The 13,930-nt window shown below is 34.5% G+C and overlaps 1 protein-coding gene across 1 annotated transcript; it reads right to left on the bottom strand.

The window, feature by feature from the left end:
* Positions 1 to 8,375: 8,375 nt before the first annotated feature.
* Positions 8,376 to 11,367, bottom strand: LOC112702789 (zinc transporter 6, chloroplastic). Its single transcript, XM_025753967.3, has 2 exons — positions 10,354 to 11,367; positions 8,376 to 8,810 (listed from the first exon to the last, which is right to left on the bottom strand). Exons 1-2 carry the CDS (start codon positions 11,071 to 11,073, stop codon positions 8,496 to 8,498), a joined length of 1,035 nt encoding a protein of 344 aa, XP_025609752.1. The 5' UTR covers positions 11,074 to 11,367; the 3' UTR covers positions 8,376 to 8,495.
* Between the last annotated feature and the right edge of the window lie 2,563 nt (positions 11,368 to 13,930).

The raw sequence follows: 13,930 nt of genomic DNA, 5'->3' as shown, positions 1-13,930 counted from the left end.
TTTATATCAGGAGGCACTAATCTTCACCTCTTTTTCTTGGAGTCATTTCTTTTAACCAACTAGAAGAAGATGAAGAAAATTCAACAATCAAGTGTCAAGCTAGTGACACTAAAGAAGCGTTTGTCGGGAGGCAATCCGATAAATTTGTATCCTTAGTATTTCACCCATATTATCTATATTCTTGCAAGTTTAAATTCTTTTTGATAATTCAATACAATTGTGGTTTGGAATTAATTCCTATTACCTAGCCCTTGTGCTTACACATGCTCTCTTGGCAATTTGATATGTTTGAATTAAGCATTTGCATTTAGTTTAGGTAGTTGCATTTCGATAGGACTCATATAGTTTAGTTGCATCCAACAAATGTCATAACCCTTAGTTCCTTCTTATTTTAGCATGAGGACATGCTAAGGTTTAAGTGTGGGGAGGTTGACAAACCCCAATTTGACGGTTTGTTTTGTATTAAATTTAGAGTGTCTTGATAACCTTTTGTCACATTTAGCCTATGAATTAGCATGGTTTTGTTATCTCTCCCATATTCGTGCTTAAGTGTAGAAATATGCTTTTTGAGCCTTATTTTAATGAATTCTAGTTTCTCTTTGATTCCATAAGATGCCTTGATGTGTTTGCTAGTAATCTCAGGTTGAAATAGGCTAGGCATGGATCAAAGGAAGCAAGGAAGGAAGCATACAAGTGGAGGGAAGCACAAAAAGCCAAAGAATTGATCCAGGCCATGCACGTGCACGCGCACAAGGCGCTCGCGCGCACATTACGAAACAGGACAAGGACGCGCACGCGTCCTGTGTGCTCACGCGCCGATAGTGGCACATGACCTCATTAATGTAACACGTGCCTGGCGATTTTGGAAGGTTTTCAGCAACCAACTTTGGCGCCAAAATGCATATATGAGTCAAGGATTGAAGGGGATTGATATACATTCACACCCATAGACTAATTAGGAGAAGAGTAGATAGATAGTTAGTTTTAGAAGTAGTTTCTAGAGAGAGAAGCTCTCACTTCTCTCTAGAATTAGGATTAGGTTTAGGTTAATCTCTTTTCTTAGATCTAGATTTAATTCATGCTTTGATTCAATTTTCCTTTATCAATTCTTAATCTTCTCATCTCTCTCTTTCTAGTTATGTGCTTTCATAATTGTAATCCTTCATTTTGTTTTGGATAGATTGTTGTTCCTTAGTTTTCTTCCAATAATGCAATTTGAGGTAATTCATGATAGTTGTGATTTCCTTGCTTGTTGTTGTTAATTCTTTGCAATAATTGTAGTTATATTCTATTCTTGTTATCAATTTACTATGCTTTTCTTTTATGCCTTCCAAGTGTTTGATGAAATGCTTGGTTGGGTTTTAGTGTAGGTTTTGTTCCTCTTGGCTTGATTGAGTAATTAGTGACTCTTGAGTTATCTAATCCTTTTGTTGATTGATAATTAGAAGTTGCTAATTGATTTGAATACCTCTAAAGCTAGTCTTTCCTTTATGAGTTGATTAGGACTTGAGGAATCAAATTGATTCATCCACTTGACTTTCCTCCATGGTTAGAGGTTAACTAAGTGGGAGCAATGGATAATTTGTTATCACAATTGAGGAGGACAACTAGGATAGGACTTCTAGTTCTCATATCTTACCAAGAGCTTTATTAGTTGTTAGGTCATTTCCCTTGCCATTTATAATTCTTGTCTATAATCTCAAAAACCCCAAAATAACTCACAACCAATAACAAGACACTTTATTGTAAATCCTAGGGAGAACGACCCGAGGTCCAATACTTCGGTTTATAAATTCTAGGGGTTTGTACTAGTGACAAACAACTTTTTGTATGAAAGGATTATTGCTTGGTTTAGGAACTATACTTGCAACGAGATTTTATTTGAGAAATTCTAAACCGTCAAAAATCCGTTCGTCACGCATCACTTACCCCGCGCGCCGCCCTATTTTCATTCTCTCTCCTCCCAAATCTTAATTCTCTCTCGTTCTTTTCCCCTTTTATTCTTCTTTAATTATACTAATTGCTTTTATGTCCCTCTCTGTTTTCAGTTCTTCTTTGCTTGAGGACAAGCAAATCTTTAAGTTTGGTGTTGACGCTTCGCTTATGGCTTTTCTGTTTAGCACCAAAGGGAGATGACCAGCATAACTGAGTTCTTCTTTGCTTGAGAACAAGCAAACCTTTAAGTTTGGTGTTGACGCTTCGCTTATGGCTTTTTTGTTTAGCACCAAAGGGAGAGGAATGTTCTTCATGGAGGAATGAGATGGCCACCAGCATAAATGAGGTGGTTGAATTTCTTTCATTCTATTTCTTTTCCGTTCTTATTTTGTTGTCTTCTGTCTTTTGTTGCTTTGATTGCTTGCATGATCTTTAGTACCTTCAGTTCTAAAAAAAATTTGTGTTCACGTACCACTCACTGAACTTGAATCTAAAAAGAAAAGAAAAAAAAGTGATGTATAGCTTGAGAAATTGAGAGTAATTTTAAGAGTAGTCTTATTTACTTAAATATGGTGGTATTATTTGTAATTCTGAATGCATGATATGAATAGTGCATATTTGAATTTGAATAAAAGAATGTTGATGTATAAGGAACAGGAATTTAGAGAATTACTATGACTTCTCTGAAATAAACAAAAATTTAATCCCTGAAGCAAAAGAAACAGTAAAAGAAAAAAAAGCAAGGTCCAAGGCTTTGAGCATCAATGATTAGGGAGGTCAGACATGATTAAAAGCTCAAAGAGTTATTTCCCTAGTCATATGCTTGTGGTGTTTTTGTATCAAATAATCCTTGAGACCTAACACTTAGAGTCGAGACCAAGTGCGTTTAACAGAGTATGCCAAAGGCTTTGAGCACAACTGTCTGGGAGTAAATGAAAGAAAAATTAGAACTTAAAGAGAGTTTCCAGTTAAGTGCTTGTGGTGTTTCTGTGTCAAGTGACCCTTGAGACAAAACATTTAAAGTCACGGCTAGGCTCAAAGTGCAAAGCACCAAAGAAAAATAAATTAAAGAAAATTATGATGTGATCAAGGATTAAACTAGAGTATAAAGATCAGAGAATTCATAATATGATCCGGATTCTAATTCCAAATGACACTGACGTTCCTTTGATTCAAAGGAGAGTGAGATGCCAAAATGGTTCAAAATTACAATGAATAAACCCCACTTTAAGAATAGACTTGAGCACGACTAAACTCTCACTTCTCATGCAAATTCACATCTTAATCATGCACTTATTTTGGTTGCTTGAGGACAAGCAACAATTCAAGTTTGGTGTTGTGATGCGTGAGCATCTTTCTTATCTTTTTCTAGTGAATTTGCATTTAAATTATTGAGTTTAATCAAGAATTAATTAACCTTTTAGCCACTATGGATGCTACTTTGAGTCTCGTGCAATTTTGTTTATTTTAGGTAGCATTTGGCTGGATTTGATGGAGAGGAAGCTTGCACAAATGGAAGGAGCACAAGAATTAAAGGAGATGATCAGCGAGGAGTGATGCGTGCGCTTACCTAACGCGTGCGCGTGATTTGGAGATTTGTGCAGCGACGCATGCGCGTACCTGACGCGTACGCGTGACACGCGAAGAAGACCATCGACGCATACGCGTGACATGCGCCACGTGCAGAAAACGCTGGGGGAGATTTCTGGGCCCCATTTTGGCACTCAAGTAAGGTGCAGCTCTCTGCCAAGTTAGGCGCGGATCCAGTGAACCATGAACAACTAAACCTCCACTGTTAAGGTTAGGAGCTCTGTCTATTGTATGGATTGATACTATTATTTTTCTATTTTAATTCATGTTTTGATTTATATTTCAAGAATTGTTTTCGTTCTTTATCTTATGAATTTGGGTGGAACGGAAGTATGACCCTCTTTCTAGTTGAGTTCTTGTATAACTTGAAAAAGCTCTTTACTTGAACAATAGCTTGAAAACAATTTCTCCTAAATTCTAATTATCTGGACTTAACAGGATACGTGACATATAATCCTCTTATATTTGGATAATTAGGATTTTTGTGGCATATAAACTAGAATTGAACATCACCCTCTAATTGGAATTAATTGACCAAAGAATTGGCGGTTGATGAATTTTAGAGGAGACTAAAAAGGTCTAAGGAATTAGGGTTTAGTCATATATAGTTTGCCAGGAATTAAATCTTGCATGATTAAAATAAATTAATAAGAAAAGTCAATCCAGAAAATAGATAACTCTGAAGCCTTAACTGCTTTCTCCATATTTCATTCCCAACTTATTTACTTGCCTGTCTTTCTAATACTTTGAATTTATTGTTTATGCTTTTGAATCTTCAAAACCATTTTCTCTTTGCCTAACTAAGTAGTTTAACCAACCATAGTTGCTTAGTCCATCAATCCTCGTGGGATCGACCCTCATTCACCTGAGGTACTACTTGGTATGATTCGGTGCACTTGCCGGTTAGTTTGTGGTTGTAAAAAAACCGCACCACTGGGTTGGTTGAACCGGTTTCAACCTTGGAAGCTTCCCCTTCTATAATAAGGGTGAACGACCAAGGGTTGAGATCAAGGAATGAAAGCACACGTTTGGGTTCCCATAACTCTGAGCTATTTATTCTTCTCCTTCATGGTTTTCATTGAATATTTCTTTTTCTTAGTTAGTCTATCTATGTTTCATTGGTAAAAAGCAAAATCTGAGATTTTGTAAGAAAAAGCCAATGAGTGAAAAAAGGCAGAGAGTTGAAGAAAAAGCCATAGTTATCTTAGAAATTTATTATTTGTATTTCTATTTTGTTGTCATGATCCTAAGGGGATTCCTTTGCAAGTTGGGTTAGCACTTTGCAGATTGAAAGCTAGGTTTGAGTCCTAGTCAAGTTCAGGTTGGATTGGAATCTGGACTTGTTTCCTTACAAGTTGGGTTAGCACTTTGCAGTTGAAAGATAGGTTTTGAGTCCTAGTCAAATTCAGATTGGGTGTAGAATCTGGATTTCTCCCAGATGGGAATGGGTAGTTCCTAGGGAGAAATTAGTGTTTGTAATGTTGTGAAAACATAGTGAAATTCCATCATTGTTGAGTAGCTGAACTAGGATATATCTGGTGTTACTTCTTCTTCCCTACTCTTTTCTCTGTTACAAAAACAAAAGTGTCTCTTTACTCATCACGAGACAAAACAAAAGTGTGTCTCAACCCGGCATGAGACAAAAGCATAAATATGTCGTGAAGTTTCTCTGAAAAATCAGAAATTAATATTCAGCCAAAAGAGGTTAAGATTCAACTCTCATTCTCTTAGCCACTGATTACTATCACGAGATATATTATCTCGTTTATATTGTAAACGAGATACGTGTATTTGTAAAAAGAAATATTTTTTTTGAAAATAATAAAAAATATTAATAATATCAATAATCCAAACTTTTAGCATGCAATTAGTACATAAAAATATTGGTAGAAGAGATTAAAATGAATATGTTTAATCAATTAGTACTCAAAAAGAGTACATAGAAAATTTTAGATTAAATTATGATCCAATTGGATTGATTTAAATTTTGAAAATAAAAAATTCGTACGTATTCAAGTTTCATAAGAAAATGGGAAAAATAGAAAAAAAATGAGAGAGTAGAAGATAATCGTTTGCCAATTGTTAGGAGAGGTTGATGGAGATAGTGGGAGATAACCGTTTCATCATGCAACTTGAATACGTACGAATTTTTTATTTTTCACATTTAAATCAATCCAATTGGATCATATTTTAATTTAAAATTTTTTATATACTTTTTTTGAGTACTAATTGATCAAACATATCCATTTTAATCTCTTCTATCAATCTTTTTATGTACTAATTGCATGCTACAAATTTGGATTATTGATGTTATTAATATTTTTTATTATTTTCTAATTTTTTTTTTACAAATGCATGTATCTGGTTGTTTACGGTGTAAACGAAATATACACGTGTTGCATCCACCTCTCTTATCTCCTAATTCCTAAATCCTAAATCCTAAACTGTAAACAAGATACATGTAAAATTAAATTATCGTTTAAAGTTTAAATGAGATAAAAAAATATTTATTTCAATAATTATTATAATTAATTTATTTATTAAAATAAAAAATCCTATTTTTGCCATATAAGCTCTTATTTTAACTTTTTTTAATCTTATTACTCTTCCTAAACATAATATATCGATAAGTAAATATTATATATATATATATATATATATATATATATATATATATATAAAAGGAGATTATTAGAATTTATTATTTTTAATCATTATTTAGTCATTAATTTAATTTTTTTAATTTAGTTTTTTTAGTCTATTAATCTAATAATATATTTTATCTCATATTTTTAAATATTAATATCTAATTAATGATTAAAAATAAAAAATTTTAATTATTCTCTAATATTATATAGAGAGAGAAAGAGAGAGAATTTTGTAGTGGCACGAACAGATAGTTAAAAGATCTTAAGATTTGACTAACCAATAAATTAAGGACAGGTGGTAAGAGTAGTTCTGTGGATATAGTTAATCAATGTTGCATTAAGCCCTAATTTGGATAAACAGTTTAATTAAATTTTTTTGTTGAAAAAATAGTTTAAACAATAAATGATTATATTAAAAGTAGCTTATAAATAAGTTATTTTGTATTTGAATTTTTAATTTTAAAAGTGTTTATTTAAAAAAAATGTGATAAAAAATAATAATATTATGAAAGAAGTTATTTTTTTAAATTTCTCTATAAACTCTTAAATAGTTTTTTAGAAAACTACAATTTAATTTCAAAAATTACACTAGATATTAATATTACTATTTTTTATAAATTAAAAATTCAAAAAAATTATTTTTAAAACTTCTCAAATAGATTCTAAGTAAGTGGCTTTTAGATAAGTACAGTAACTTTGAAAAAAGTTACTGCATGGACAATTGTATAATTTTAAAGGCCAAACATTATTTTGTGTGAGGTAGGCCAATAACTGTGGATAAAAAGTCGTCAAATGAAAGAATGTTTGGCATCGAACAAAAAATGAGAAATGAATAAAACTGAGCTCTGGACACAAACTACATAATAAGTTGGAGAGGCCGATGTGAATAAAAAATACAAAGATTAAAAGGAGGTTATAATTATCATTAAAAAAAAGGAGGTCTAATTTTATGAGTTTTGTTGCATTTTTCTGTTTTTTTTAGAGGAGTGTTAGGAAGTCAGCAGATTATAAAATTTATAGTCATCAATTAATCATTAATAATATTTTTAATGGTGTGAGATTATATTTAATAATATAAGATTACTCAATTTCTTTTTGATGATTAAGTGTTGGTCAAAATTTAATAAAAGTGTTGATCTCTTAAATTTTTTATTTTTTTTTAAATATCATTTTCCTAATCTGTGTAGCACTGTAGCCTATAATATGGCCAAGGCAACGACTACCCCGCCGCTATGAATAAAAACCTTAAGATCGTAAATTCCACTGAACTTATAAAGAAGGGGAAATAAAAAAATTTACATGGTGGAAGCTATGTATATACTTTTATCAAAGTTCTAAAGATGCAAGTACTGATAATAATAATAATAATAGCATGTGTCAATACAATAAAAAATGATTTAAAATTTAAGTTGGCAAAAAGTGGCAAGAGCATATTACTCCATTGTGCACTATGCTGGCATGGCATGCACTCTCACAAGAGCGCCCTGCACCTATAAATTTTGTGCTATTAAATGTTTCAATGAATTAAAAAATTATTCAATATTCAGTCACTTTCATGTTTACGCATAATTTGTTTAAAGCCCCAGAAATTGAAGATGACAGTAATAGGAAAAGTGCTAAAATCAAACAATTGTAGCATTGTGACTATCTACTCGTCTTTAACTTTAGCTTTTAACTTTAAAAAGTGCTTTCTTATTTTATTTTATTTCTTTCATCAACCTCTCAAAATATGTCACCCACATGGATCAACTTAACTAATATACGTAAATTTGTATTACTCATTGGTTTTTACTCAAACATAAATTCACATTAGGTTCATCTTTATAAGTAAATAGAAAAAGAATTCCATATATTATGACATAAGGTCAAGGATAAAGATATCCAAAACCTAGTATTTTTCCCCAAATCCTAACAGATTTTGAACGAGACCATATCTAAAAGAAACAAAAATATTTGGAAAATACTATATAAAACAATAAAATAAAACAAAGTTACAGAGTTACACACTGTACATAATTAGTATTGAGTAGTAATTTTCAATTGTTTAACATAAAATTAAGAAGATTGTTTGCGATTATAAGAGAAATAGATTACACACTAACCATATATACATTATGATTTAGTCATTGAACATTGGCAAAATTTTAGTTACCTCATGGCCTTAAAAAACACTCATTATAATGCATTATCTAAGAGAAGCGGTAAAAAGTAATCCTCCATTGATCCCTTTGCAGTTTACTAACAGGCTTAGTATTTACATCTTACATTATTAAGCGCATAATTTTTATTTTCTTATCTTTTTAGGAGTTACACAAAAAAATATCAAGCCCAGAGGGCAAGAATAGACATTGCAGCAGAACCCAGAGTTAAGGCAAGAAAAGATGCCTTTTTCAACTTTGGATTAGAGTTCATAAGCTTGTTATGAAAGAAATCAACGGCAATGAGGTCAACAAGCGCCATGTAAATTAGTACTCCTGAGGATATAGAACCTAATAAACCTTCCATGATTAATGCATTTGGGTTACTATCATCATACCCTGTGAGTGAAAATATTGCCATCCCCAAAACTATACCCATTGGTGTTGTCACTGAGAACATGAAGCACATATATACCATTGTTCCAAAGCTAAATCCAGCCTGTTAAATCGTCACACATAAATAAGCACAAGGATATAAATTTGTCAAGGAAAACGCAAAAAAAAAAGGGAGATATATGCTACATACATACTGCAGTTTGTTAAACAATTACACCATACTACGCGTTACAAATCCGGTTAATCAATATATATTCTGTTTGGACTTTGGAAGGGGATTATTATGAACATCTAAAAGGCTAAAACATGAAGTAATTAATTAGGAATCGAAATGTCATATTATTAATTTGAACGACCTTTCTCTTGATTATATTATATTTTTCCCCCAGATAAGGAATAATCGGAAAGACTTGGGTCAACATTTCAACAAATTCTTCTGATGTTGATTTGGAGGTAAAATTGACGCTACTCTAATTCACAAAGGTCAATTACGTGCTCTAAGGACAGCCAAGTCGTGTTCCTCCGGAATATATATATATATATATATATATATATATATATATATATATATATATATATATATATAACATAAACAAAATAATCCCACTTTGCTAGAATAAACTATGAACTAAAGACCGCATGTGAATTAACAGTAGATCACTTTAAATAATGTCTTGACTATGTAAAAATACTCAGCATTGAATTACGTAGACTATCGCCTCACTAATCACTGTTAATAACGTCTAAAAGCCCACATCATAATCATATATTTTTTTCTTGCAAAGAACATTTGTGAAGGATATTATAAATAAGAAATTTAAGTAAAAAACACATGATTTTTATTTAAAAAAAAAAAACAATATATTAGTGTTATATTGAAAGAATCAAAACTGGATATTGTTTAAATTATCAATGTATTTATTATCTTAAACAATTTCAAATGTTTTTATAACCCTAATGTATTTAGTGTCACACTAATATATTTAAATGAAAATGATAGCAACTCTTTACTATACTCCTGGTCTAGTCCGTTCAGGATTATATACTCCTCAAGTTACAACTTTAGATACCTTAACTCTTCTTGAGTAACCTATGTTCCCTTCTCAGAATCTAATTTTTCATTTACTCCCATTGACCAAGCTAACAAGCATTTGATTGAATATTCTCAATGAGAGGGTTCGCGCAATGGTAGATCAGAGCTACATTTTGAAGCTCTATATATTAAGGTTCTACTCTTAGACACGGGTGATCTGATCTTGGATTTCACCGAATCTATTCATAACTATCCATACTCAATTTATATAACTATAACTTACTAAACAATTAACAACTCTTAACAGAAAAGTGAGAATTGAGAAAGAGAAACAGAGAATGGAGGTTATATAAATGAGAGCGTTTTTCATCTTTCTACTAGACTTGTTGGTAGTTTGATGAATTCTCTTAGCATTCCCCAAAAACTTTTAACTTATTATCAATTTCCACCACCAATTATTTATTCAACAAAACAATATAATATTAGTTATTTAATTTTTGTTTTTCTATTAATATTCCTAAATAATTTCCCATAAAAATCAAGAAGAGGAAGATTCAAGAATCAAGAAAAGAAGAAAAGACGGATAAAGAAGGAAGGAAGGAAAATTGGAAACCTGAGCAACGCAGCCACCAAGACCCATCCCTTCAAAAATCTGATGAAAAGCCAAAGCAGCAACGAGAGGCCTTATAGTGCAAACGTTCTGAGACATTCCCATCGTAACCCCAATTATCACCGAATGGAATATTATCCCAATCTCCAATACCTGAGAAACCATTTTCTGCTTCAATCTCAACAACATTTCCTCATCCGTCACCGCGGATCCTTCCGCCGCCACCGCTCCGGTGCTATCGCCGCCGTGACATCCTCCGCCGCCGCCGAGTTCGATTCTCGATTCCGCGGACGATGACTCCTTCTCGTTCGTCTTCACCGGCGCGTACTGCGCGTGCTCGACGTGAGAGCTTGCCACGAGGTCGACGGCGAGGGCAAGGAGTGCGCCGATTAGTGTGACGAGGCCGGAGAACGGGAAGTCGCGCCAGGGATGGCGCGTGGCGACGCGGCAGTCGGCGAGTGATGAGTAGGCGTCAGGGAGGACGTGAACGAGTGAGGTGGAGAGAATGACGCCGGCGGCGAAGCACTTGATGAGAGCGACAGCGCGGTCGTAGAGCGACTTTCCTTGGAAGAGACGGGCGAGGAGGACGGGAGAGGACATGCCGAGCATGCTGGTGAAGAAGATGACGAAGATGGAGAGGAACTTGAGGTGCGCCGCCGCGGATCCGTCTCGGCATGCGGTGGCGCGGGAGAGGATATCTGTCGCGCACGGTTGTGCCGACATGACGGTTATGTTTCTTGGAAGATGAGAGAAGGGAAAGAGGTTTTAAGCTTTAAGTTGCAACTGCAAGTGCTTAGAAATTATGTACGTGTATGTGGACCAGTTTTGAATTAATTGATTGTTTCTGCTTTTGTGTGTGATGAGTGGTGACTGGAGAGTGTGTAAGGGCATTGTGGTAACTGTGCTGTGGGGTTCGCAGTATGGATTCTCTTGATAAATGGTGACCAATATTTCGTTTTTCCTACGGGTTGGTTGCAATCTTAGTTCTTAGATGACTTTAATGCAATCACCAATTCACCAATATTCAGTCTTAACTCTTAACTCTTATAGACGGAAATTTGACTAATTTATTCTGATATCCTTATTTTTTCATTTTCAGAAATAAATATTTTATTTTTATTTTGATATATTAATAATGTTCTTGCCTGAGCGAACGAAGGTATAACTCGGTTCTTGACGAAGGTCGGTGATCCTTCCCTGGAAAGTGCGGTATACGTCGGTTGATTGGAGCGGGGGGTTGGGTACCTGCAAAGGCACTCCGATGCTTAAGTTAGTAGAGTAATATAGGTGTGTGAATGCTTTCTTTCATAAAAAGATGATCTTACCTTTAGTTGTTTCCTCGTCCCTTTATACCCGTGTGGACGAGGTTGTAACGTCTGAGGAGAGGATTGATTGCATATCCGACGTTATCAATTAGAGATTAATGCTGTCCTTCAAAAAGGTCGGTTATTACTGAGGATTATACGTTTCCGAGCTTATAACTTGTAACCGATGTTTACTGGTCATATCACAGCCCCCAAGCTTGTCCTGACTTAAAAGAGACAGGTTAAGCTTTTAAATTGTCGTTAGCGAGTTATAGTTCGGCGTATGGGGCCCCAGCTTAACGTGGTTCATTTAAGTAAAACCGTTTTGTGTTGAGAGGTTTTTGGGAGATGGAAGGGTAGTGGGAATTAATTCTTTTGGTTTTTTGTATCACACTTTATTTATTGTGTTAATAATAGTTGTGCTATTTCCAATGTGTTGCATCTACCGTTGGAAGTGGGTGGACTTTGAACGGTTGATATCGTCCTACGGATCTGAAAAGTTTTGTTAAATGAAAAGGAAAGGGACTTGGTGTTTTTCTTCCGTTGCAGTACAAGAAGTCTTCAGAGGCTCTTAAGGAGAATGAGTACTAGAGGTTAGTGAGATTTTCTTCATCTCTTATTCTCAGAAGTAGTTTTATTTTGTGTTCAAAAATGGGTGAGGGAAAGAAAAAGGTGTTGCCCAAGGTTGAAGACGGTGATTCTTATGACTGGGTAGATAGTGATGTTCAGATACGGGCTTCGCTTTTCTCTGATGTAGATAGTGTTGGCAGAGTGGTTTTGTCCAGGATAGTGAAACCAGGGTTTCGTCTGGAATTGTTGCCATGCAATCGGTCTGATCGAGTCTATCATAGGGGGAAAGATTTTGAGAGTTTTTATATGTACAGTCCTGTGTTGGAGGAGTTGCGTGTTAAGCTTCCTTTCTCCAGCTTCGAGTGTGATGTTATGACACAGATGAATTGTGCCCCTTCTCAAATCCATCCTAACGGCTGGGCATTTATTAAATGTTTTGAAATTTTGATGGATTTTCTTGAAGTTGAAACAGATTTAGAGTTGTTCTTTTCACTATTTCAAGCCAAAGGTGTTTGGAAAGGGTTATGGATAAATCTGAATAGCACCCCAGGTTTTGCTGTTTTCAAACTTTACAAATCATCTTTTAAAGATTTTAAAGAAATGTTTCTAAAGGTAAATCTGTAGATGAGGAATTTCCATTTTATCTTGATGAGCACTTGGGAGAGAAATTTCCCATGTATTGGTGTTGCCAACCAAATCATATACTAGGGCCCGAGCTTATTAGTGGTCGGAATAAATGCATTTTGTCTTTTCTGATTGAAATGGTGGATAAGGGTGGTTTAGTGTCTGTGTCAGAGTTGCTCCCCTGGGAGGATGACAAATCGGCCGTTTTGGATTATCTAGGTGAGGAATTTTGTGGATGTGGGCTATGTAACGTGAGGTATATTTGATCTGGTTTTGTTATAATAAATTTTTTTTTTTGTAGCCGGGAAGTATCCTGGAGTATCGGCTTCTAGCTTAAGGTCTCATTTTAAGGCAAAAAATTTTGAAGGTTCCTCTTCAAACCCAGAAAAGGTGGATGGTGGGGCCGAGGTTAACCAACCTCCGAAGAAGAAGGGAATTGTGTTTAAGAAGAGGAAAACAGATTCGGTGGAGTTGGATGGTGGAGGAAGTAAACAAGAGATGTTATCACTGGAAGATTTGTCGAATTTTACCTTGAAACAAGAAAAATTGCACGCTTTTGATAATGAAGGGGAGAGTTCTTCTGTTTGGTGTCCGAAGTTTCCGTTTAACGTTGTTGCTGATGAGGTTGTTCAGTCATCTACCGACGTTTCTTTGGTGGAGGAGGTCGGGGACATAGGAGTCGATCAATTTCTGCAGGTTAGCTTTTTTTTTTGTTATAGAGAAAATAGTATAGTTACTTACTTATGATCATTTTGAATGGTAGGTTCTGGGGTTTCGTCTTGCTAGTATTGGTCGCAATCAAGAGAAGAAACACAAAAAATTGTCGAATGATGCTTCTGCAGCTGTTGCTTTAAAGGAGGAGCTTCTGTTGAAAGACAAATCCTTGTCTGATCTGAAAGAAAAATTTGCTGAAGTTGAAAGTGAATTAAAGGATGAGAAGGAAGGTCGGGAAAAGGCAGTTAAATTATTGGCGAAGAAGGAAGAGGATCTGATTAGTCTAGGCAACCAAGTTATTGAATTGACTTCTAAAATGAAGGAAATGGAGGGTGCTAAAGAGGGTGACATTCTGGATACATTTGCAG

Source organism: Arachis hypogaea, chromosome 7, assembly GCF_003086295.3.
Source record: "Arachis hypogaea cultivar Tifrunner chromosome 7, arahy.Tifrunner.gnm2.J5K5, whole genome shotgun sequence".
Taxonomy (NCBI): domain Eukaryota; kingdom Viridiplantae; phylum Streptophyta; class Magnoliopsida; order Fabales; family Fabaceae; genus Arachis; species Arachis hypogaea.
This window is presented reverse-complemented; position numbering and strand designations above follow the sequence as displayed.